The 26,022-nt window shown below is 48.3% G+C and overlaps 2 protein-coding genes across 2 annotated transcripts in view; both read right to left on the bottom strand.

Moving 5' to 3' along the window:
- LOC149461839 (uncharacterized) overlaps nucleotides 1-26,022 on the bottom strand; it is a 108,145-nt gene that overhangs the window by 48,675 nt on the left and 33,448 nt on the right. Inside the window, exons 4-5 of the mRNA XM_089677717.1 lie at nucleotides 22,761-22,799; nucleotides 6,202-6,943 (exon numbers count right to left, since the gene is read on the bottom strand). Coding sequence (XP_089533843.1) covers nucleotides 6,202-6,943; nucleotides 22,761-22,799 — 781 coding nt within the window. The remainder of the gene's footprint in view (nucleotides 1-6,201; nucleotides 6,944-22,760; nucleotides 22,800-26,022) is intronic.
- LOC149461840 (uncharacterized) lies at nucleotides 10,172-10,728 on the bottom strand. Its single transcript, XM_089677695.1, has 2 exons — nucleotides 10,573-10,728; nucleotides 10,172-10,483 (listed from the first exon to the last, which is right to left on the bottom strand). Exons 1-2 carry the CDS (start codon nucleotides 10,726-10,728, stop codon nucleotides 10,172-10,174), a joined length of 468 nt encoding a protein of 155 aa, XP_089533821.1.

The following is a 26,022-nucleotide window of genomic DNA, read 5'->3' as shown; positions in this document are numbered from 1 at the left end:
GAGTTGAGTGACTCCCAGAGTTGGAAAAGATATGGCGGCATTAGAAGTAATATTGGTCAAACCAATACTTACATTCCCTTTTATTAACAAAAATATTTTGACTGGAGCGGCCAGAAGAGGAATTTCCAATGTGCTAGGATGTAACTTACTACATATCCAACATTTATCATAACCTGACTTTTGAGCATAAGCATATTTAAACTGCATCATCAACATTTTTCCTGAAAAAGGATTGTTCTCTTCAAAACTTTCTTTTTGACTTTCTTTCACTTTTGGTTATCTGGGTCTCATTTAAATCTAGTCCTTGACCACAGATACCTTTTATTAGGCCCAAGTCCTCAGGGTGATAAATACAGTTAGTTAGGATCCATACTGGCAGGAAAAAGAGCACAGTCAGTGTGCCCAATAGGACCCAGAGTTTCAAAGCACCATGAGGGGCAGTAAAAAATTTCATCTTCAGGGCCTTTTTCACTTACTTCACCCACTCTTCGAGGATTTTTCTCTCATACTTCACCTCCTTTTTCCATCTCATGTTTCTCAGGTGTTTGGTTCACCTTCTTCACTCGACTAGCATGAATCCAGGACTGGGAATTCTCCACCAGAACAGCCGTTCTGGTAACCGCTATCACCGTAGTAGGTGGTCCAAAGGGGTAGCCTTGCTTCTTGTCTTTAGCGAGTTGGCGGACCACTACGACATCTCCCACTTGGAAAAGGTGGGTTGGTTCCTGAAAAATAAAGGAGAGGTGCGAGCAACATTTCTTTCAATCTGATCTAAAGTTTGAATCAATTTTTTCACATATTCTTGTTGTACCAGGTCAAGGTCCCCTCTTTCTAACATAAGTGGCTGTCTAGCCCAAGGAGTGGGGAACGGTCTTCCCATTAATATTTCAAAAGGAGATAACCCTGTAGTCTTATTAGGTGTCATTCTTACCTCTGCTAGAATTGCAGGTAACATCTTCTTCCAGTGGGTATAGGTTCCTCCAGTGGCCTTCCTCAACTTATCCTTGATTGTCCTGTTTTTGGCATGTGGGTAAAATCTATTTGTAAATGGGTGAAAGGTGTAGTTGGGTACACTAGATGCTGGTGTTGTGATTTCTTTGGGTTCTGTGGATTGTTCCTTATACATGTAATGCACCTAGAAACATATTCTTTCACCAACCTAGATAAACCTGTAATGTAAAAATCCTGCAATAATGTTTCACATGTTGTTTTCCATCCTCTATGTCCTAGACCGTGGTACTGTGCAATGAACAATGGGGCACTTGACATGGGAATGCATGGTTTCCCCTCTAAGCACACTAGACCAGAAGCTGGATCTAGTTGTGCTCCAGAACCATCCCAGTCTGCTAAATCGATTTTCGTAGCAAATTTCTGTAAATCTGCATACATCTGGTCATGTGGGGTGGTTGTGATGCCTGAAGTGAGCAAAGGCATCTGCTCACTGGCCACCTGTTGTAATGCGGCTTCCTTTGCTACCTTATCTGCTAATGCATTTCCTTTGACAATATGATCTCTGCGATTTGTATGTGCCCTGCAATGTAGAATGGCTAATGTTTTTGGTAACTGTATGGCTTTGAGTAGATCAGACATCAAGGAAGAGTGAGATATGGTTTTGCCATCAGCAGCAATGAATCCTCTTCTCTCCCAAATGACCCCAAAATCATGTACAGCACCATGGGCGTACTTGGAGTCTGTGTAAATGTTGACATCCTGTCCTGCAAATAATTGACATGCTCTTGTAAGGGCAATCAGTTCGGCTGCTTGGGCTGACTGATATGGAATTGGCTTTGCCTCGAGTATTTTGTCAGGAAGTTGCACAATGCCATATCCTGCATGGTAAGTATTATCATTTGGCCTAGAACATGAGCCATCTACAAACACATCTGGGGCCCCATCAAGAGCCACAGCTGACATGTCGGACCTAGGGGAAGTGTCTTGCTGTATGTGGGTTATACAATTGTGTTCTGGTGCCACTTCATCCTGTTCCCCCTTTAGCCCCAGTAGGGCATTCAAAATTGGAGTAGGACCTGAATTTGCTGAAGAATATTTAATAATCAAGTTGGGATCAGATAGAAGAATCACTTCATATCCGCTCAACCTTTGTGCTGACATGTGTTGAGTGTGTATGTTTTTCAGTAGTAAGGACACTTGGTGTGTGGTGTGTAGGGTAGTTTCATGTCCCAATGTGAAAGAAATAACCATCCCCACCAGAATTGCGCACGATGCAACAGCTCTCAGACAAGCAGGCATGCCCTGAACCTGAGTTGGCACTACTTTGGAAAAAAAAGCTACAGGGCGGAGCTTGCCTCCATGTTCCTGAGCCAGGACCCCCGCCATGGTTGTACAATTTTCCCTAGCATACAGATGAAACATTTTCTTATAATCAGGTAGTCCAAGACCAGGGGCCGTTACCATAGCATTCTTCAAGTACACAAGGCATCAACCATTTCATTTGACCATGTGAGAATGTCAGGTGATTCTGAAAGTGTGGCAGACCTCAGAGTGTGATCATAGAATGAACAATCAGGTATCCATTGGCGACAGTAACCAATCATACCAAGAAAAGTTAGCATGTCCTTTTTCGTTTGTGGGCGGGGCAGACCCACGAGAGCCGCAGCTCTTTTGTGACTGACATTCCTCTCACCATGACTTAGAATAAAACCAAGGTATTCAACCTGTTTTTGGCACCATTGCAATTTCTTTTTAGATGCTTTGTGACCATTCCCTGACAACCATTCTAACAGAGACCAACTATCCTCCTGACTGGCCTCCTGACTTGAACTACAAATCAATAGGTCATCCACATATATAATGAGGACCGAACCATTGGGAGGGGTCCAGGACCTCAGTGTGGTCTGGAGGGCAAGTGAGTAGACTGCAAACATATCTACATAGCCCTAGGCATTCTACACCAGGTCATCTGGCAATTTTCAGAATATAAATACAAATAGCGCCCTTGTCTGGTGGTCCACAGGAACCGAAAAAAATGCATTTGTTAAATCAATCACTGTAAAGTATTCTGCATCGGACGGAATGGAGGTAAGGAGTGATGGCACATCAGGCACTATTGGGGCTAATGGAACCACCAAATTATTTATGGCCCTCAAATCTTGTACAAACCTGTAAGAGCCACCCGGCTTCTTAACAGGATTGATAGGTGTGTTGTAAGGAGAAACAGTTTCTTCTACCTTCTGTGGTGTTCAGTTTATAGGCAGTAGCCTGTGTATTACTTGGTTCTATATGACTAATGCTTTTTACATTTATCCAATCCCAAACTGGATTATTTCCCAGAATACCATCAATGATCAATCTCATATCTTCCTGTGTGTAATTTCTTCCTAAACATGCCTTTTTTAAATAAGCAAGTGTACCTCCAGGAGATACTGTAGGCTTGGGACAATGTTTAACAATCTTATTAATATCTTCTAATTCTATGGGTTTTTTTAGAATTAGTTCTCCTGCTGTGAGAAAAGGTAGTGTCAATATAGCCAACTCCTTTTCTCCTACGGCCCCCTCATCTTCTCTTTTTCCCTCTGGTTTCTTATCCATGGATCTAAGCTGCATTCTAAATTCCTGCACCTCTCTGCCCTTTCTATGACTGGTGTCACTTCTTCTCCATTGACCATCCTTTTTCTGTAATTTTATTATATTTACCTGTTTTTCGTATTCCAACTCTCCTTCGTTGTCATTATTCTCTGTAAGGATGCCTTGAACTTGGCTACCCTCCTCTGGTGATTTTATACTAATAATCTGTTTGGGTCTAGTGGAGGGACCTGGCTGTATTGGTTGTAGATCCGGGACGGGAAGTGGCGCAGGGACAGGGGCAGGGACTGGAGGGGCAGGGGCAGGAGCAGGGGCTGGAGGGGCATTAGGCTGGGGAGTAATCATCCCCAAACTAATCAAAAAATCATCATCAGCAGCATTTTTAAAACCACTTAATGAAGGATATATATTATACGGAGGGGGTGGGGTTGGTGTCTGAACTGTTTTCAGTCCAATCTTGGGTCTGCATGTCTTTTCAGATTGATGCTTTTCCTGGCATATTTTTAATGTATCCAATTTCAACTTCCTCTTTTGTTTTAAAGAGAAAATCAAATTGAACTTTCCCTTGCTATTATCAACCCAATACGGTGACCATTTTAACCAGTTTTCTCCCCCTTTCTTCATATAAGCTTGGTCCCATTGTGGGTCCCCCTCATACCAAGGAAAGGCTTGTTTGTCCCCCATACATAATCCCTTAACCATGTCTGTATGAAAAAGATCATTTGCCCCCTTTCTTGGGAATGGGTCTGTACTCCCCATAGCTTCTGTCCAGCCTGCCATACAATCCACCCAGGGATTTATTAAATAATAGTCCGTTCCACAAACTCTAGCAACATAATCCTTACAATTTTTCCCTTTTCTGGGGGACCTGGTGGGTAACTACCTCCTTGACCCATATTTAGACAGTGGATAAAACAATTTTAGCTTAAAATCTTATTTTGTTCCACACAACAAATTATCTTATACTTCTACGCAACAGAAAGAAAAAGCAAAAGACAGATAAACCAGAATCTGCTCCACAGACTTATTAACCTCTTGATAACTTCCCAAAGTTATCTCTTCACTGTTTTACCAAAAACAGTGTGTTCTTCCAGAGAACTGTGTTTACCAAAACACCTTTTTTTTATATTATAGTGCACTATTTTGTAACTCTTACCAAAGAGTTAAGTCTGCTTTACCAAAAGCAGCTACAGGTTATCACGGGTCTATATAGACAATACAGAATGATTCAAGACCTTCCCTCAACACAGGGCAAGAAAGAGCTTTTAGTCATAAAAAGACAAAAGGTTTACTTACCAAGTGAGGTGGGTGGTCATCCCGGACGAGCCCCCAGCTGAAAGGAATGATTTTCTTTTCCCCTCAGAGACCCCCGGTCTGTGGAGAGATTCCTGGTTTATCAGCAGAATTCTGGGAACACCCCTTGAACACGGAAATCACGACAGCTAATGTTCAGAGATGTTCAAAGTTTATTAGACATTAATAAGATTATATAGACTACAGATAATCATAAGGGAGGGGGGAGCGAGTTTCAAAACTGTAACTTGTAACTTTCCATCATGAGCTAACTACATGAAACATGACATATACATTTCTTGGTACAAATTGTTTTGTCTAACTTTTAGAGAAAACAGACAGACAAAGACATTGTCAGGGTCGTGTTAGCTTCTGTTGATACATCCTTGAACAACTGAAAACAGTTTCATTAAACTTCTAATATCTCTACAAAAAGCTAACTTAATACTTAAAATGGCGTACATAATACAAAATGGAAGTTATCTAGATCCTTTCAGTGACATGGCTGAATGAATGCTGGTCATATTAGTTCATCTATTCTCTAAGTGGGGCGGTATCTATTGGGCCAATCCCTTTTAAAAACCACACATAATATCGCCCTTCAAAGTGAAAACAGAAACGATTTGCACGAAATCAAAGAGTAGAAATATTTTCCGGTGGATCCCCTCTACCCAGACCCCATATGTAGACATAGAACAACAAGCTGTGTTCCCTCTCGTGCCGCACTCCTCCAACCACCCAAACCCACACAGAAGCCAAGGGAAATAATGAGAGGAAAGTTCCCCCCTAGTTTGGGGCGGAGTTCTCCTTCCCTCCTGTTGGGGGATGGGAGAAGGATGGACTGAAGACAGAGAGACGCTTTGGGGTCACCACTGTTCTGTAGAGCCTTGAAATGAAGGACATCAACTTCAGAAGTTCTTGTTGTCTGTGTAAAGTTCCCCGATAACGAGATCTGGGCTCTCCCGGCTTCTAGCTCTGTAACCCGCTATATCATTATCAGGAAACGCAACTCCGACACCCAAGAAGGGCTGAAGTTGTGTCCTTCATTTCCAGGATCTACTGACCACTCTGCACCCCGACATTTACTGCACTTCATCCATGTCTTTGGGGGCCTCTCATCTCCTTATCAACTGTTTCTTCCATGATGAAGATCAGCCATGGAGTATATCTGAGGTGTATATCAGGGTGTGCTTCTTCCCCACATGAGAGCTGGGATGTCCAGCAACATTCATCTAGAAGACATTTCCCGCACTCAAGGCACTAATACACCTCCAGGGTTGTGTGGGACCCCTGATGTACAGGAAGACAGGACTTCAGTGAGGAACATTTCCCTCACTCAGGACAGGAAAGTGGATTCTGCCCCATGTGAGATCTCTGATGTTTGTAAAGATTAGACTTCCTTGTAAAACATTTCCCGCACTCAGGACAGGAATATGCCTTCTCCCCTGTGTGAGATCTCTGATGTGTGTATAGATGGGACTTCATTGAAAAACATTTCCCGCACTCAGGACAGGAATACGGCTTCTCCCCCGTGTGAGATCTCTGATGTGTGTAAAGACTGGACTTCAATGAAAAACATTTCCCGCACTCAGGACAGGAATACGGCTTCTCCCCCGTGTGAGATCTCTGATGTGTGTAAAGACTGGACTTCACTGAAAAACATTTCCCACACTCAGAACAGGAATACGGCTTCTCCCCCGTGTGAGATCTCTGATGTGTGCACAGATGGGTCTTCGTTGAAAAACATTTCCCGCACTCAGGACAGGAATACGGCTTTTCCCCTGTGTGAGATCTCTGATGTGTGTAAAGATTGGACTTCTCTGAAAAACATTTCCCGCACTCTAGACAGGAATACGGCTTCTCCCCTGTGTGAGATCTCTGATGTTTGTAAAGATTGGACTTCACTGAAAAACATTTCCCACACTCAGGACAGGAATACGGCTTCTCCTCCATGTGAGATCTTTTATGCCCATTAAGATGGGATTTAGAACTGAAACATTTCCCGCACTCAGGACAGGAATATGGCTTCTCCCCTGTGTGAGATCTTTTATGCACATTAAGATGGTATGTAGAATGGAACCTCTTCCCACACTCAGTACAGGAGAACCTCTTCCTTGTTGGAAAACAGGCTCTGTCCCGCACAGTCTGAGGTTCCTCAGGATACAAGGAATCCGATGGTCCATCTACACTGGGTGGTGCCGGATGGACATTGGAGGGAGCCGGGTTTTCTCCTGGACTATACTGTGTGATGTCCTCATCTTCTACTTTCCAGTCTGGAGACAAAGTGAGACAATCCTCGGAGGTTTTCCTCATCTCCCGGCCATGGACTAAAATACAGAGACAAAGAGGATTACTAGACAGGAGCTGATTGGTTCCCCCAAACCAGGACTCCGCCCACATCAGGCAGCTTGGTCTCTGAGGAGCTTACAATTCCACCCTCAAGGGAACTAGGAAATGGCTCCTCTGATCTCCTACCAGGTCATTTCTTTATTCATGGACCTTAGTCAGAGAGTGAGGAAACAACCAGAACTGTCTTTTATAGGAGGGACAGTGATGAGGGGATTATAGGACGAGGGTCCCCACCCCCTCTATCACTCATCACCATCTTCCTAACACAAGAAGTACTGCACTTCCTTATTTACTCCATGATTTAGTCATGAAGAACAGCGGGGCTGAGCCCCACCAGAGGTCAGAGAGTGAGGATGGGGGGAGAACAACCAAGATGAGGACTGGACTGATCCTGAAGACCACCATCATTGGGGTATTGACTCCTCCCTCATTATCACTTTCTGTTTAAGGGTCTAAAGTTGGAGGATGTTATCACATTATTATCACCATGTAAAAGTCTGTGCTCCAATCACATCATCCGATATAAAATGTCCAGCTGGGAGGAAATGGGAGCAAAAGAAGTAAGGCCTATTTAATGTACAAGTTATTATATCAGAAACAAAAGTTAGGACTATACAGTCAGATAATGTAATGTACAACACAGAATATACAGTGGAGACAATAATGATTTGACTCCCTGCAGATTGTGTACGTTTTCCCACTTACAGAGAAATGAAGGGTCTGTCATTTTTATCATAGGTGTATTTTAAATGAGAGAGACAGAATATCAACCAAAAATTCGGAAAAAAAACAATCCAAATGTTATAAATGGAGTTGCGGTTCAGTGAGTAAAATAAGTATTTGATCCCCCACCAACCAACAATGATTCTGGCTCCCACAGACTGGCTAGGTGCTCATGTGGTACACAGATCAGTCCGGTCGATTTAAGAAGGCTCTGCTAACGACAACTCGTTATTTGTATAAAAGACACCTTCCACAGAATCTCTTTCTTGGGTGGAGCTTGTGAATGATGTCAAGGCAGTTGGGACCACAGTCACCAAACCATTGGTAATACAATCCGCTGCCTTGGACTGAAATCCTGCAGTGCCCGCAAGGTCCCACTCCTCTAGAAGGTACATGTACAGGACTGTCTGAAGTTTGCCAATGAACATCTAAATGATTCAGAGAAGGATTGGGAGAGAGTGCTGTGGTCAGAGGAGATGAGAATTGATCTCTACAGCATTAACTTGACTCATCGTGTTGGAAGGAAGTAAAATGCTGACAATGACCCTAAGAACACCATCCCTACAGTCAAGCACGGAGGTGGACACATTATGCTTTGGGGCTGTTTCTCTACTAAAGGTTCAGGCCAACATTGCTGCATTGAGGGGCCAATAGAAGGGGCCATGTATTGTGAAATCTTGGATTAGAACCTTCTTCCCTCAGCCAGAACACTAAAGATGGGCCGTGGATGGGTCTTCCAGCATGACAATGACCCAAAACGTACCGCCAAGACAACAAAAGGAGGGGCTCAAGAAATAGCACGTTATGGTCATGGAGTGGCCTAGTCTCCAGACCTTCATCATATAGAACATTTATGGAGGGAGATGAAACTTTGAGTTGCCAAGAAACCTTCAGGATTTAGACAAGATCTGTAGAGAAGAGTGGACCAAAATCCCTCCTGAGATGTCTGCAAACCTGGGAACCGACTACAAGAAACGTCTGACCTCAGTGCTCGCCAACAAGGGTTCCTCCACCAAGTACTAAGTCATGTTTTGCTTGGGGATCAAATACTTATTTTACACTCCATTTATAACATTTGTATAGTTTTTTTTCTGGATTTTTGGTTGATATTCTGTCTCTATCATTTAAATACACTTATGACAAAAATATATACCCTTCATTTCTTTGTAAGTGGGCAAATTTACAAAATATGCAGGGGAAAAAATAATTATTTTCCCCACTGTATAGTGCAGGGGTCAGGAGGATGTAATGTACAACATAGAGTATATAGTGCAGGGGTCAGGAGGATGTAATGTACAACATAGAGTATATAGTGCAGGGGTCAGGAGTATGTAATGTACAACATAGAGTATATAGTGCAGGGGTCAGGAGTATGTAATGTACAACATAGAGTATATAGTGCAGGGGTCAGGAGTATGTAATGTACAACAGAGTATATAGTGCAGGGGTCAGGAGTATGTAATGTACAACATAGAGTATATAGTGCAGGGGTCAGGAGTATGTAATGTACAACATAGAGTATATAGTGCAGGGGTCAGGAGTATGTAATGTACTACATAGAGTATATAGTGCAGGGGTCAGGAGTATGTAATGTACAACATAGAGTATGCAATGTAAGGGTCAGGACTTGTTATATTGGTTATTCAATGGAAACATAAATATTTACTGTAGCCAAGTTGCAGAGATCCCACACGGCTGCCTCCCATCTCCTGAGACTGCACTCAGTGACTTGGGGATGAGACACTACAGACATATCCCTCCACCCGGCACAGCCAGCAGATAACAGAGCAAGGAACCCTGGGAGAAATGTTCTGTCAGAGATCTTGGACATGTCTATAGACATCTATGGTGAAAATTAACATATTTCTGCCAGCTGAACCCCAGAACCTCCATAAATCCAGTCTAGAGACATAAATTGTGTCTGCAGCACAGAGAAGGAAGATTATCCGAGAGAAATCCAGGAATACAGGACGGGGAACACAGCTCAGGAAAGTGACCAGGGGATTACAGGCTGATATCACCCAGTCCCCGCCCTACTCTGGACCAATCAGTGAGCAGTATGGGTGGAGGAATGGATTTAGTGTTCATGACCCACCTGTGCTGATCTCTGTAGGAGTGTCCTCCTCTATAAATGTCCCCGTTATTCCATCCTCCTCCATAGACTGCTGATCATCCCTCACATACGCCTCTTCTTCTTCTGCTTTCACCTCAAATTCTATATCGATTGGATCTCCACTCTAAATCAAGGAAATGAGAGAAAATATCATCTGTGAGATATTGGCTCACATAAAAAAACTCCACATATTGTCTTTACAAGTCCATGTTCTAGATACTCCATCCCACCAACCTTGTAACAGTGATGAATGGTGTGACCTTCCTGTGTGGAATCCCGGGAATACAGAGGACGGGGACATCTCTCTGGTGGGTTCCTGTAGCTGGATGACTCCACCATGGTGTCCTGGTACAGATCTTTGTGTTCTATTAGAAGCTCTGACTCCTCCATCCCCCCATCCTCATCCTCCTCCTCTTTTATCTCTTCTTTAACCTCAACTTTAGGATCTCTCAGGTTTTCACTCTGAATATATAATAAAAATGACATCAATGGTAACAATGCAGATAATGTACAGATCCTAATGATACTATCAGTGATTGCTCCTCATCTACCTGATGATGGTGAGGGATGGTGTGACCTTCCTGTGTGGAATCCCGGGAATACAGAGGACGGGGACATCTCTCTGATGGGTTCCTGTAGCTGGATGACTCCACCATGGTGTCCTGGTACAGATCTTTGTATTCTTTTAGAAGCTCTGACTCCTCCATCCCCCCATCCTCCTCCTCCTCCTCTTTTATCTCTTCTTTAACCTCAACTTTAGGATCTCTCAGGTTTCCACTCTGAATATATAATAAAAATGACATCAATGGTAACAATGCAGATAATGTACAGATCCTAATGATACTATCAGTGATCAACCGTGGGGGCTTATTAGAATCTGGAAACCCTGTTTATAAAGGGGGCCCCCAGATCCTGCCCCCCAGTTGAATGAGTATGGGGTACATGGTACCCCTACACATTGACATAAAAACAAAAAGTGTAGTGTGAAAAAAGACAGGAGTCTGTCTCTGACAAGTCCTTTATTTAAAACACTAAAAGAATGTCCCCCACAGTGGATCCAACATCAATCATGATGCCCGCCATCACCACCGCTGCTGCCGCTACCTGAAAAAATCATTTAAAAACAGGCTCTGCTCCCACCGATGGCTTCCAGCCATCTGCTTCTGAGGTGGCTTGACAGTTTTTAAATATGTAAGGGGCGGGGCCACCGGGACATCATTAGCAGCATAATAAAATACACCCTGAAAGCCTGGAGGTGCTTATTGGATTTTGGAGTCCTGTGTGTAGCTAGACTGCCAAAACATCTCTCACATGTGGTGCCCCCATACTCGGGAGAAGTAGCAGAATGTATTTTGGGGTGTAATTCCACATATACCCATGGCATGTGTGAGCAGTAAATCATTACAATGGCAACTATGTTTAAAAAAAAGGAAAACATTTTTTGCCATTTTTAAAAACTTGTGACAAAAAAATAAAATCTTCCATGGACAGATCTTCCATATTCAACAGAATATTCCTTTTGGTTTCTACTTTCCAAAAAGGGGTCATTTGGGGTGTTTGTACTATTTTGGTATTGCAGCACCTCAAGAAATGTGATAAGTAGTCAGAAAGTAAAAGCTGTGTAAATTTCAGTATATATCCCATAGTTTGTAGACGCTACAACACTCACACACAGCAATCAATATACACTTACTGGGATTTTTTCTTACCGGAGACATGGAGCAGAATACAATTTGGCGTAAATTTATGAAGAAATTTGAGTTTATTGGATAATTTTTATAACAGAAGTTAGAAAATATTTTTTTTTGTAATGTTGGTCTTTTTTCATTTATATGGAACACACCCAGTGCTGATCAAATACCACTAAAAGAAAGCTTTATTTGTGTGATAAAGGATATAAATGTTGTTTGGGTAAAGCGTTGCATGACCGAGCAATTACCAGGTGAAATAGTGCAGTGCTGAATAGTAAAAATGGCCTGGTCATGAATGGGGGAAACCTTCCACAGTTGATTGGATCCAGAGAACAGAACAATCTATAGCTGACCATACACTGTTAGTTCTTTTGTTCAGATTTCTCCTTCCACACAAACAATGTGAATGGAGGAATCCCTCCCACTGGGAATACACTGGTGGCTGCAGATGCTGATGGACAAATGTTTTCCATCATATCCCTGAGACAGAAACAGCCAACTTTTGTTGATGGAGAACAGCCACACACGGAGCGGAATGTATTATTATTATACAGGATTTATATAGAGCCAACAGTTTGCTCATCACTTTACATACTATATGAGGGCAGACAGGACAATTCCAATACAATTCATTACAGGAGGAATCAGGGGGCCGGCTTGTTAGAGCTTACAATCTAAAATGGAGGGTCAACTGATACAAAAGGTAATAGTTTGGGGGGATGGGCTGATGGAGAAAATAAAAGTACAGATATTAGGTGGGGGCAGGATAGGCTTCTCTGAAGAGAAGGTGTCACGGTATGGGAGCGTGCCAATTATTAATCCCCTTATTAATGCCTTGTATCACATGCCCTCAGTGTCCTGCTCTGTATTGTTCCAATTGTTCCCTGTGTCACTAGGCCAAATGGCCAAATCAAATTACTCTGGGTCCCCTCCCTCCTGGTCAGCTGGTGGGAGCTCTCTGCACACCTCCCAACCTGCTTTTCATCTATGCAGACATCATCCCTGGCCCTAGGATGTCCCTGTCACCAGCCTGATTCTCCCTGGGGTCTAGTGTTCCCTTCCCCCTCCTGGTTGCCAAGGCGACCGGGGAGCGTCCTGCAGCAGTTTAAGAGGTGGATGCTGGGAGCTCCTATTCATTCTGGTGTGTAGTCTGCAAGGGATCTCAAGCTTCGGCGAGACCCTTGTGAATAGACTCTGCAAGCCTACCCCAGCTTCACGGAGACCCCACAGGAGGGAAGAGACAACCAGAGAAAGCCTACCTGTGATTGTGAGAGACCCCACAGAAGGGGGAGAGACTATCCCAGCCTGCCTGCTTTTTGCCAGAGGCCCCATAGAAGGGGGAGAGACTAACACAGCCCATCTGCCAGAGCCAGAGGCCACCCGCCTGATCCGGACTCCACAGGTACCTGCGTTCTGCTTCTACCCCTGGGAGACCAGGCACCCTGTTGGATCCGTGAGTACCTGCTTCCCCCCTGTGTTACCTGAACTGTTGCGGTGGTGACTCCAGGCACCCCTCTCCTGTGTCGGACTACCCCTGTTACAGGGACACCCCCTTGGCTCTCCTAGTGGACTAAAGTGGGTGGGGCCCCCTCGTTACCCTTTAGTGGCAAATCCACCCTCTCTGCCACCCAACGTATTGAAGGACTGCCGTCTGTTTGTCTCAATAAAGCTTTGTGCGTCTGCCATCCACTCTGTGTGTTCTGTCCTGCCTTCCCTCCGTTACATACTGGTTGGCAGCGGTGGGATCAGGACACTGAGGAGATGGCAGACAGCGAAAGCCAGCAGATGCAGGAACAGGCCCGGCCCAGCGAATACAGGAAGTGGACTGTGGCATGTCTGCAGGAGAGGTCTGAGGAGCTGGCCCTTTCCTGGAGGGGCCTAGCCAAAGATGATCTGATCACCGCCATTGAGGAGGCAGACCCCAAAGACGCCCCAGGAAAAAGCAGATCAACCCCAGCCTCCCCAGCACGCAAGGATCCTGGGCCCAAGAGCCCCTGGCTTACTCGGGTGGAGGAAGAGATGGCCCTCCTGGGGTCAGACGCCACAGCAGAGGACAAGCGAGAGGCTATCCGGAGGGCGCATGAAGGAGAGAGCCAAGGGAGCCACCGTGACCTAAGCTGCCCATCCAGCCCCAGGTCCGCGGGATACACCCCTCCCCGGGTCAGCCGCAAGGACTTTAAACCCTTCACAAAAGCCGCCGAGGATGTAGAGGTTCTTTCAGGACTTTGAGCAGCAGTTCCAGCTCATGGAGGTGCCAAGCACGGATTGGATACGGCACCTCGTGGGTCTGCTCGAAGGGGGTGCAGCTGCGGCCTACCGCACTCTGGACTATGTGGATGGCCGGGATTATGCCCGGGTCAAACAGACTGTGTTGGAATATTATGCGGTGACCCCAGAAGTGCACCGGGCGCGCTTCCGTGACCTTCCCTGCCATGTGGAACCGTCCTATAGGATGTATGCGCACAAGATGTCACAGTCCTGTTGGAGGTGGCACCGCAGAAGAAATCATTCAAGCATTTCTGAAGGAGCAATTCTACAACCAATGCCCGGCGGAGGTGCACGGATGGGTAAGAGAGAAAGCCCCTACCACCCTTGCAAAGGCGGCTGCCCTGGCTGATGAGATTCTGGCCATCAAGCCACACTGGAAACGGCAGTCCCCTGAGCCGTCAAGGGCCCTGCCCCCCACCACCTCTGCCAAAACGGGCCCCCCACCTACCACTGCCAATCCCGCAGGGCCACCCCCCAGAGCCCAGTTCGCAGGGCCCCCCATGAAGCACCGCTGCTACGGATGCAACCAGCCAGGGCACCTCCAAGCCAACTGCCCCACCTCTCGAAGCCGGCGCTTTACCCGTCCGGTTCACTACCTGGAACTCCATCCAGCAGAAGAACCACTGCCCCCGCCTCCCAGCGAATGGATGAGCCCCCCAGACGCCAACCAACCCTGGGGGGTTTACAGTGTCCACCCCCCCGGGGGCTTCATACTCCACCCAGAAACAACGCCACCTGCAGGCCGTGCGGGTAGACGGGCAACCGGCCACCGGTTTTCGGGATACAGGGGCCTTCCTGACCATCGCTGATCCCCGAGTGATCCGGCCGGAAGCCATCCAACCTGGCCCTGGATTCGCCATCGAGCTGGCGGGAGGAGCCAGACATCACATCCCCAGGGCATCCGTGCGCCTCGACTATGGGTTCGGGGAGCAACAGTGCCAGATCGGCATCATGGGTGGCCTCCCGGGGGATATCCTACTCGGCAATGACCTAGGGTAGCTACGATGCCAGTACGTCAGGGCGGTGACCCGGTGCCAAGCAGGTCGAGGTCCTCCTCCAGATGAAGCCACCATGGGACCTTTCCCCAGCATGCACTCGGTGAGCGAACCCCTACCTGACGCAGACCTTCCCCTGACCTGGGATCGGGAGACCTTTAAGCGGGAGTAGCCACAGACCCAACCTTGGCTAAGTTTAGGACCCGGGCTGCCGGAAGGTGGCAGGAGGGGGATGGGGGCCAGCTTTGGTGGGAGCAGGGGTTGTTGTACTGCACAGTAGGCCCAAGCCGCCTGGGTCAACCCTCTGCTAGCCCCACACAACTGATAGTGCCCAGACGGTTCCGGTTCTCGCTACTCCAGATAGCACACGACATTCCAGTAGCTGGCCACCTGGGTAAGAGGAAAACGGGGCTGCGGCTGACCCAAGCCTTCTACTGGCCAGGTATTACCCAGGACGTAGCCCACTTCTGTCAGACCTATGACATCTGTCAGGAGGGGACGCCCAGGGGACCACCCCAAGGCCCCTTACCCATCATTGACGAGCCCTTTCAGCGGGTAGCTGTAGACATCCTGGGGCCCCTGGCCCGGCCCAGTAAGGCCGCAAGCGGTACATCCTCACGGTAGTGGATTATGCCATCCGCTACCCCGAGGCTGTCCCCCTGTCCAGCATCTCCGCCCCCAAAGTAGCCGAGGCCCTAGTCACCGTTTTCTCCCGGGTGGGTTTCCCCAGCGAGATCCTAACAGACCAGGGTACCCAGTTCATGTCCGAGGTGGTCCAATCCCTCTGGCGCACCTGCGGGGTACGGGCGATCCGGACCACTCTTTATCACCCCCAAACCAATGGCCTCTGCGAGCGCTTCAATGGCACACTGAAGAGCATGCTGAGGTCCTTCGTTGATGGGGAGGTGGACTGGGAGAAGCTCCTTCCACACCTGCTGTTTGCATATCAGGAGGTACCGCAAGAGTCAACGGGGTTCTCCCCCTTCGACCTCCTGTACGGGCGGAAGGTCCGCGGTCCCCTATCCTTGCTCCGGGAACATTGGGAAGGGCAGATAAAGGACACAGGTACCCCCGTCATTCCCTATGTTCTCAAGCTACGGGAAAGGCTGACCCGCCTGGCCACCATGGCCCACAGCCACCTCCAGGCAGCCCAGACACGTCAGAAGGTCTGGTACGACCGCAAGGCACGCGGCCGCGAGTTCACTGAAGGGCAGCAGGTGCTCAAGATCGTCCCCAACCCCCAGAACAAACTCCAGCACATCTGGGAAGGACCCTACAAGGTCCTCCGCAAGATAGATGAGACTAGTTACGTCATTGGTCTCGACTCCCGCAACTGCCAACAGCGCACGGTCTGCATCAACATGTTGAAAGAGTACCATGACCGGGCTCTGCCAGTGCTCGCTGTCTGCCCCGCCTCCACGGGCGGAGCAGATGAGGGAGCCCTGCCCGATCTCCTGCAAGCCACCAAGGTCACCACTCCCCTAGATCAGATTCCCACGGGGGCTCGGCTGAACCCCCGCCAGATGGCCCAGATGCGGGCCGTGATAGCGGACCGGGCCGTCGCCTTCTCAGCCACCCCAGGCCGCACTGGGTTAGCCCTCCACCACGTGGAGACCCACAGTCAGAAACCCATCCAGCAGGCTCCATACCGAGTCCCCGAATCCGTGAAGGCAGCCATTCGGGCAGAACTCTCCGAGATGCTCCAGCTGGGTATCATCCGACCCTCCCGCAGTCCTTGGGCCTCCCCGGTGGTGCTCGTGCCAAAGAAGAATGGGACCACCCGCATTTGCGTGGATTACCGGAGGTTGAATGACTACACTGTCAGTGATGCCTACCCCATGCCCCGCATAGACGACCTGCTGAACCGTCTGGCCGGAGCCCGCTACGTTAGCACCCTAGACCTCAGCAAGGGCTATTGGCAAATCACTCTTACAAAAGAGGGCGTTGAGCGCTCCGCCTTCATTACCCCGTTCAGCCTGTATGAATTCCTCGTCATGCCCTTCGGCATGAAAAACGCCCCTGCCACCTTTCAACGGGTCGTGGACCAGCTACTGGAGGGATGCCAAGAGTTCGCGTACGCTTACCTAGATGACATAGCTATCTTTAGCGACACGTGGGAGGAGCACCTGGCCCACGTGGGGGCCATCCTAGACCGCATCTGCAGGGCCGGGATGACACTGAGACCAGACAAGTGCCAGTTGGGAATGGCGGAGGTACAGTACCTCGGGCACCGAGTAGGGGGGGGACACTGAAACCTGAGCCAGCCAAGGTTCAGGCCATTTATGACTGGCCCACTCCCCAGACCAAGAAGCAAGTGATGGCATTCCTCGGCACTGCCGGCTATTATCGTAAATTTGTACCTAATTTCAGCTCCATGGCCCAGCCCCTGACCGACCTGACCCGGAAGAACAGTCCCCGGATGGTGATATGGACCCATCCTGTGAATCCGCCTTCCATGCCCTCAAATCCGTCCTGGCGAGCAACTCCATCCTGGCAGCCCCTGACCACAACAGACGCTATCTCGTGCAGACAGACGCCTCCACCTATGGCCTAGGGGCTGTCCTCAGCCAAGTCAACGAGGCTGGGGAAGAACACCCCGTTGCCTTCCTCAGCCGCAAACTACTGGACCGGGAAGTTGCCTATGCTACAGTGGAGAAGGAGTGTTTGGCCATAGTCTGGGCCCTGAAGAAGCTACAGCCCTACCTGTACGGCCGGGAGTTCACCATCGTCACCGACCACAACCCCCTCACATGGCTGAACCGGGTGTCTGGGGACAATGGGCGCCTCCTTAGGTGGAGCCTGGCCCTCCAGCCCTACAACTTTACCATTCGTTACAGGCGGGGAAGCCAGCACAGACCCACAGTAGCTAGGCCCCACAAGTGCCTTCCAGGGAACCCGGGTGGGTCCCCCTTATCGGCACTTGTGAAAAGGAGGGGGGAGGAGTGTCACGGTATGGGAGCATGCCAATTATTAATCCCCTTATTAATGCCTTGTATCTCATGCCCTCAGTGTCCTGCTCTGTATTGTTCCAATTGTCCCGTGTCACTAGGCCAAATGGCCAAATCAAATTACTCTGGGCCCCCTCCCTCCTGGCCAGCTGGCTGGGAGCTCTCTGCACACCTCCCAACCTGCTTTTCATCTATGCAGACATCATCCCTGGCCCCAGGATGTCCCTGTCACCAGCCTGATTCTCCCTGGGGTCTAGTGTTCCCTTCCCCCTCCCGGTTGCCAAGGCGACCGGGGAGTGTCCTGCAGCAGTTTAAGAGGTGGATGTTGGGAGCTCCTATTCATTCTGGTGTGTAGTCTGCAAGGGATCTCAAGCTTCGGTGAGACCCTTGTGAATAGACTCTGCAAGCCTATCCCAGCTTCACGGAGACCCCACAGGAGGGAAGAGACAACCAGAGAAAGCCTACCTGCGATTGTGAGAGACCCCACAGAAGGGGGAGAGACTATCCCAGCCTGCCTGCTTTTTGCCAGAGGCCCCACAGAAGGGGGAGAGACTAACACAGCCCATCTGCCAGAGCCAGAGGCCACCTGCCTGATCCGGACTCCACAGGTACCTGCGTTCTGCTTCTACCCCTGGGAGACCAGGCACCCTGTTGGATCCGTGAATACCTGCTTCCCCCCTGTGTTACCTGAACTGTTGCGGTGGTGACTCCTCGCACCCCTTTCCTGTGTCAGACTGCCCCTGTTACAGGGACACCCCCTTGGCTCTCCTAGTGGACTATAAGTGGGTGGGGCCCCCTCGTTACCCTTTAGTGGCAAATCCACCCTCTCTGTCACCCAACGTATTAAAGGACTGCCGTCTGTTTGTCTCAATAAAGCTTTGTGCGTCTGCCATCCACTCTGTGTGTTCTTTCCTGCCTTTCCTCCGTCACAGAAGGGTTCTCAGGGATCATCTAAAAGTGGACAGAGTAGGAGATAGACAGATTGGGGTAGGGAGATCCATAGTATGGGAGAGCCTTTGGAAAAGTCCTGGAGATGAGCATGGGAGGAGGTGACAAAGAAGCTAGAGAGTAGGAGGTCTTGGGAGGAACAAAGAGAACAATTTGGTTGGTATTTTGAGACTGGGTTAGTGATGTAGGTGGGGGCTAAGCTGTGGATGGCTTTGTAAGTTAGTATTTTGAATTGAATTTGTTGGCAGAGTGGCAGCCAATGAAGGGATTAGCAGAGAGGAGTTGGGTTGGTTCCTGGTCAATCAGCCACATTCAATCAGTGTATGGTCATCATAACCCGAATGGTGTGTATGAGTAGAGGGATGATGAATAACATCCTCCCAGGAGGAGAGACCATTCCCAATCATCCTACAAGACTTCATTCAATGTCAATCTACAGCTTCTACAGCCGGCATCGAAGTACGGACTGAACTTTTCCTGTTCTGTTCTTTGTCCAAATGGCGGACTATTTGCTGATATATAGTAGCTGTATGTCTACCACTTCTAGACAGAACACCTTCCTTCCTGTCATTGGTGGTAAGAAACCAGCGGATGGCTACCAGTGATGTCACCCGGCCCCAGTCAGGAGTCCCCAACCATGTAAGTAAAGGGGCGCAGATAGCATGACATCACTAACCAAAAAGAGTCACACGCTCATATTTGGATAATGACATCACCCTGGAGACCGTGCCCCTCTTTTACATTTAGCGTATAGGGACCAGAAGTCGTCATTCATGGTCAGTGCAATAATGGATCATATGTATTCTCTGGAGTTGTCATCATGATTGATGCTGATCTGCATTGCTGGACAACATGGCTGACGGATTTACAATGATGGACATTTTAAAGTCTTTCTATTATAGAGCGTGGATATAGGGAGTGAGGGGTCCGGGGAGAGCGGGTATAGTGAATGTGAGGTCCGGGGAGAGCGGATATAGTGAATGTGGGGTCCAGGGAGAGCGGATATAGTGAATGCGGGGTAAGGAGAGCATGGATATACGGAGTGAGGGGTCCGGGGAGAGAGGATATAGTGAATGTGGGGTCCAGGCAGAGTGGATATAGTGAATGCGGGGTCCCAGGACAACAGATATAGTGAATGCGGGGTCCCAGGAGAATGGATATAGTAAATATAGTGAATGTGGGGTCCAGGGAGAGGGGATATAGTGAATGCGGGGTAAGGAGAGAGCGGATATAGTGAATGCGGGGTAAGGAGAGCGCGGATATAGGGAGTGAGGGGTCTGGGGAGAGCAGATATAGTATATGCAGGGTCCAGGCAGAGCGGATATAGTGAATGCGGGGTCCCAGGAGAACAGATATAGTGAATGCGGGGTCCAGGGAGAATGCAGGGTCCAGGGAGAGCGGATATAGTGAATGCAGGGTCTGGGGAGACCAGTTATAGTGAATGCGGGGTCCGGGGAGAGAGGATATAGTGAATGCGGGGTCCGGGGAGAGCAGATATAGTGAGGGGATATAATGAATGCTCTCCCCGGACCCTGCATTCACTATATCCGCTCTCCCCGGACCCTGCATTCACTATATCCGCTCTCCCCAGACCCCGCATTCACTATATCCGCTCTCCCCGGACCCCTCACTCCCTATATCCGCTCTTCCCGGACCCCGCATTCACTATATCCGCTCTCCCCGGACCCCTCACTCCCTATATCTGTGCTTTCCTTACCCTGCATTCACTATATCCCCTCTCCCCGGACCCAACATTCACTATATCTGGTCTCCCCGGACCCCGCATTCACTATATCCGCTCTCCCCAGACCCCGCATTCACTCTATCTGCTCTCTCTGGACCCCTCACTCCCTATATCCGCTCTCCCCGGACCTCGCACTCACTATATCCACTCTCTCCTTATCCCGCATTCACTATATCCGCTCTCCCCAGACCCCGCATTCACTATATCCGCTCTCCCCAGACCCCGCATTCACTATATCCGCTCTCCCCAGACCCCGCATTCACTATATCCGCTCTCCCCAGACCTCGCACTCACTATATCCACTCTCTCCTTATCCCGCATTCACTATATCCGCTCTCCCCAGACCCCGCATTCACTATATCCGCTCTCCCCAGACCCCGCATTCACTATATCCGCTCTCCCCAGACCTCGCACTCACTATATCCACTCTCTCCTTATCCTGCATTCACTATATCCGCTCTCCCCGGACCCCGCATTCACTATATCCGCTCTCCCCAGACCCTGCATTCACTATATAGCTCTCCCGGTACCCTGAATTCACTATATCCGCTCTCCCCGGAACCCGCATTCACTATATCCACTCTCCCCGGACCCCGCATTCACTATATCCACTCTCCCCGGACCCCGCATTCACTGTATCCACTCTCCCTGGACCCCACATTCGCTATATCCGCTCTCCCCGGACCCCGCATTCACTATATCCGCTCTCCCCGGACCCCGCATTCACTATATCCGCTCTCCCCGGACCCCGCATTCACTATATCTGGTCTCCCACAGTCCACAGAACATGGAAATACAATTATTTTAGTAAATTTAAGCATGTACATGTACTGTACTGAGTTGTAAAGTGTCCCTTGTAAAGTGTCCCCTGTGAGAAATGTTTGGGCCCCAAAGATCCACATCATGGCCCCGACACACACAATTCTTTTCACTCAATAAATTCTTTATTATAGTTTTACTTCTAACAAGATTGTAATCATAGAATCAGGAAATAACAAAGGAAGGAATCGGATTGGTCAGGAAGATCCCTTGTGTGGAATGTGGGGGCGGAGTCATTATTATTGGTGTACAATACACAATGTGTTCCATTATTATAACAAAGTATTGTAGAAAAGATCCCAACATGTGACTTGGCTGAATGAATGCTGGTCATAGTAGTTCATCTATTCTCTAAGTGGGGCGGTATCTATTGGGCCAATCCCTTTCACAAACCACACATAATATCACCCTTCAAAGTGAAAACAGAAACAATTTGCACAAAATCAAAGAGTAGAAATATTTTCCGGTGGATCCCCTCTACCCAGACCCCATATGTAGACATAGAACAACAAGCTGTGTTCCCTCTCGTGCCGCACTCCTCCAACCACCCAAACCCACACAGAAGCCAAGGGAAATAATGAGAGGAAAGTTCCCCCCTAGTTTGGGGCGGAGTTCTCCTTCCCTCCTGTTGGGGGATGGGAGAAGGATGGACTGAAGACAGAGAGACGCTTCGGGGTCACCACTGTTCTGTAGAGCCTTGAAATGAAGGACATCAACTTCAGAAGTTCTTGTTGTCTGTGTAAAGTTCCCCGATAACGAGATCTGGGCTCTCCCGGCTTCTAGCTCTGTAACCCGCTATATCATTATCAGGAAACGCAACTCCGACACCCAAGAAGGGCTGAAGTTGTGTCCTTCATTTCCAGGATCTACTGACCACTCTGCACCCCGACATTTACTGCACTTCATCCATGTCTTTGGGGGCCTCTCATCTCCTTATCAACTGTTTCTTCCATGATGAAGATCAGCCATGGAGTATATCTGAGGTGTATATCAGGGTGTGCTTCTTCCCCACATGAGAGCTGGGATGTCCAGCAACATTCATCTAGAAGACATTTCCCGCACTCAGGACACTAAAACACCTCCAGGGTAGTGTGGGACCCCTGATGTACAGGAAGACAGGACTTCAGTGAGGAACATTTCCCTCACTCAGGACAGGAATATGTGAGATCCATGTGAGATCTCTGATGTTTCGAAAGACCGTACTTCTGTGAAAAACATTGGCCGCACTCAGGACAGGAATATGGCTTCTCCCCCGTATGAAATCTCTGATGTCTGAAAAGACTGCACTTCCGTGAAAAACATTTCCTGCAATCAGGACAGGAATACGGCTTCTCCCCCGTATGAGATCTCTGATGTTTGTAAAGACTGGATTTCACTGAAAAACATTTCTCGCACTCAGGACAGGAATACGGCTTCTCCCCTGTGTGAGATCTCTGATGTGTGTAAAGATGGGACTTGTCTAAAAACCTTTTCCCACACTCAGGACAGAAATACTTCTTCTCCCCTGTGTGAAATCTCAGATGTCTGTAAAGACTGGAATTCTGTGAAAAATATTTTCCACACTCAGTACAAGAATACTTCTTCTCCCCCGTGTGAAATCTCAGATGTCTGTAAAGATTGGACGTCTGTGAAAAACATTTCCCGCACTCAGGACAGGAATATGGCTTCTCTCCTATGTGAGATCTTTTATGCACATTAAGTTTGGATTTAGAACAGAAACCCTTCCCGCACTCAGGACAGGAATACGGCTTCTCCCCTGTGTGAGATCTCTGATGTGTGTTAAGATTTGACTTATGTGAAAACCATTTCCCGCACTCAGAACAAGAATGTGACTTCTCCCCCGTGTGAGATCTTTTATGCCTATTAAGGTGGGATTTATAATGGAATCCCTTCCCGCACTCAGTACAGGGAAACCTCTTCCCTGTTAGAAGGCCGGGCCGGTCCCACACAGTCTGAGGTTCCTCAGGATACGAGGAATCCGATGGTCCATCTACACTGGGTGGTGCCGGATGGACATTGGAGGGAGCCGGGTTTTCTCCTGGACTATACTGTGTGATGTCCTCATCTTCTACTTTCCAGTCTGGAGACAAAGTGAGACAATCCTCTGAGGTTTTCCTCATCTCCCGGCCATGGACTAAAATACAAAGACAAAGAGGATTACTAGACAGGAGCTGATTGGTTCCCCCAAACCAGGACTCCGCCCACATCAGGCAGCTTGGTCTCTGAGGAGCTTACAATTCCACCCTCAAGGGAACTAGGAAATGGCTCCTCTGATCTCCTACCAGGTCATTTCTTTATTCATGGACCTTAGTCAGAGAGTGAGGAAACAACCAGAACTGTCTTTTATAGGAGGGACAGTGATGAGGGGATTATAGGACGAGGGTCCCCACCCCCTCTATCACTCATCGCCATCTTCCCAACACAAGAAGTACTGCACTTCCTTATTTAGTCCATGATTTAGTCATGAAGAACAGCGGGGCTGAGCCCCACCAGAGGTCAGAGAGTGAGGATGGGGGGAGAACAACCAAGATGAAGACTGGACTGATCCTGAAGACCACCATCATTGGGGTATTGACTCCTCCCTCATTATCACTTTCTGTTTAAGGGTCCAAAGTTGGAGGATGTTATCACATTATTATCACCATGTAAAAGTCTGTGCTCCAATCACATCATCCGATATAAAATGTCCAGCTGGGAGGAATTGAGTGTAACCAAAGAGAATCCATATTATGTGTATATATAGCAGTGGGGGGAGGGTGGAGAGCAGAAGTCAGGACTATGGAATGTACAACATAGAGTATATAGTGCAGGGGTCAGGAGTATGTAATGTACAGCATAGAGTATATAGTGCAGGGGTCAGGAGTATGTAATGTACAACATAGAGTATATAGTGCAGGGGTCAGGAGTATGTAATGTACAACATAGAGTATATAGTGCAGTGGTCAGGAGGATGTAATGTACAACATAGAGTATATAGTGCAGGGGTCAGGAGTATGTAATGTACAACATAGAGTATATAGTGCAGGGGTCAGGAGTATGTAATGTACTATATAGAGTATATAGTGCAGGGGTCAGGAGTATGTAATGTACAACATAGAGTATATAGTGCAGGGGTCAGGAGTATGTAATGTACAATATAGAGTATATAGTGCAGGGGTCAGGAGTATGTAATGTACAAGTTATATAGTATAAGGGTAAGGACTCACGGTATTAGTATTCTGAAATCAGTGGAATGTTTACTGTAGACAACATGTAGAGGTGAGCTGGTATTAAACTATCCTGAAACAGGTTAGGTTGGAGGTGAGCAAATCCTTGGACAGAGGGGTGGTGGTGGCTGTGATATACTTGGAAAGAGGGATGACTGTGGACGTGGTATACTTAGACAGAGGGGTGGCAGGGGATGTGGTATACTTGGACAGAGGATTGGCAGCGAAAGTGGTATACTTGGACAGAGGGGTGGCGGTGAACGTGGTATAATTGGACAGAGGAGTTGCTGTGAACGTGGTATACTTGGACAGAGGAATGGCTGTGGATGTGATATACTTGGACACAGGGGTGGTTGTGAACGTGGTATACTTGGACAGAGGAGTGGCTGTGGATGTGGTATACTTGGACAGAGGGGTGGCGGTGGATGTGGTATACTTGGACAGAGGGGTGGCGGTGGGCATGGTATACTTGGACAGAGGGGTGACTGTGGATGTGATATACTTGGACAGAGGGGTGGCGGTGGACGTGATATACTTGGACAGAGGGGTGGTGGTGGACATGTTATATTTGGACAGAGGAGTGGCTGTGGATGTGGTATACTTGGACAGAGGGGTGGCGGTGGATGTGGTATACTTGGACAGAGGGGTGACTGTCGACGTGGTATACTTGGACAGAGGGGTGGCGGTGGACGTGGTATACTTGGACAGAGGGGTGGCGGTGGACGTGATATACTTGGACAGAGGGGTGGTGGTGGACATGTTATAATTGGAGAGAGGAGTGGCTGTAGACATGGTTTACTTGGACAGAGGGGTGGAGGTGAATGTGGTATACTTGGACAGAGGGGTGGTGGAGGACATGGTATACATGGACAAAGTAGTGGCAGCAGATGTGGTATACTTAGGCAGAGGGGTGTCAGCGGATGTGGTATACTTGGACAGAGGGGTGGTGGTGGATGCAGTATACTTGGACAGAGGGTTGGCTGTGGATGCAGTATATGTGGACAAAAGGGTGGCGGTGGACGTGGTAAACTTGGACAGAGGGGGGGCTGTGGATGCGGTATAATTGGACAGAGGGGTGGTGGGGGGTGTGGTATACTTAGACAGAGGGGTGGTGGTGGACGTGGTATACTTGGACACAGTTTCCCACACACGGCTCTGTAAGGTAAAGTCTACGGGATGGAAAAAGCTGAATGTAAATGGATAGAAAACTGGCTGAAAGATCATATTCAGAGAGTAGTGGTTAATGATTCATACTCTGAATGGTCTAGGGGTGTCAGTGGTGTACCCCAAAGTTCAATGTTATTAGTGGGGTATCCCAAGGTTCAGTGTTATTAGTGGGGTAACCCAAGGTTCAGTGTTATTAGTGGGGTACCCCAAGGTTC

Source organism: Staurois parvus, unplaced genomic scaffold (genome assembly GCF_062004578.1).
Source record: "Staurois parvus isolate SC_StPar_1 unplaced genomic scaffold, SC_StPar_1.0 ptg000191l, whole genome shotgun sequence".
Lineage (NCBI taxonomy): Eukaryota > Metazoa > Chordata > Amphibia > Anura > Ranidae > Staurois > Staurois parvus.
Note: the sequence above shows the minus strand (reverse complement) of the source record. Positions and strands in the feature narration are given on the sequence as shown.

Excerpts from the sequence above, each read along its gene's own strand:
- LOC149461840 (XM_089677695.1), bottom strand. The coding sequence starts at position 10,728 with ATGGAGGAGTCAGAGCTTCTAAAAGAATACAAAGATCTGTACCAGGAC. Across the intron at positions 10,484-10,572 it reads CCATCCCTCACCATCATCAG|AGTGAAAACCTGAGAGATCC; the intron begins GTAGATGAGGAG and ends TTATATATTCAG.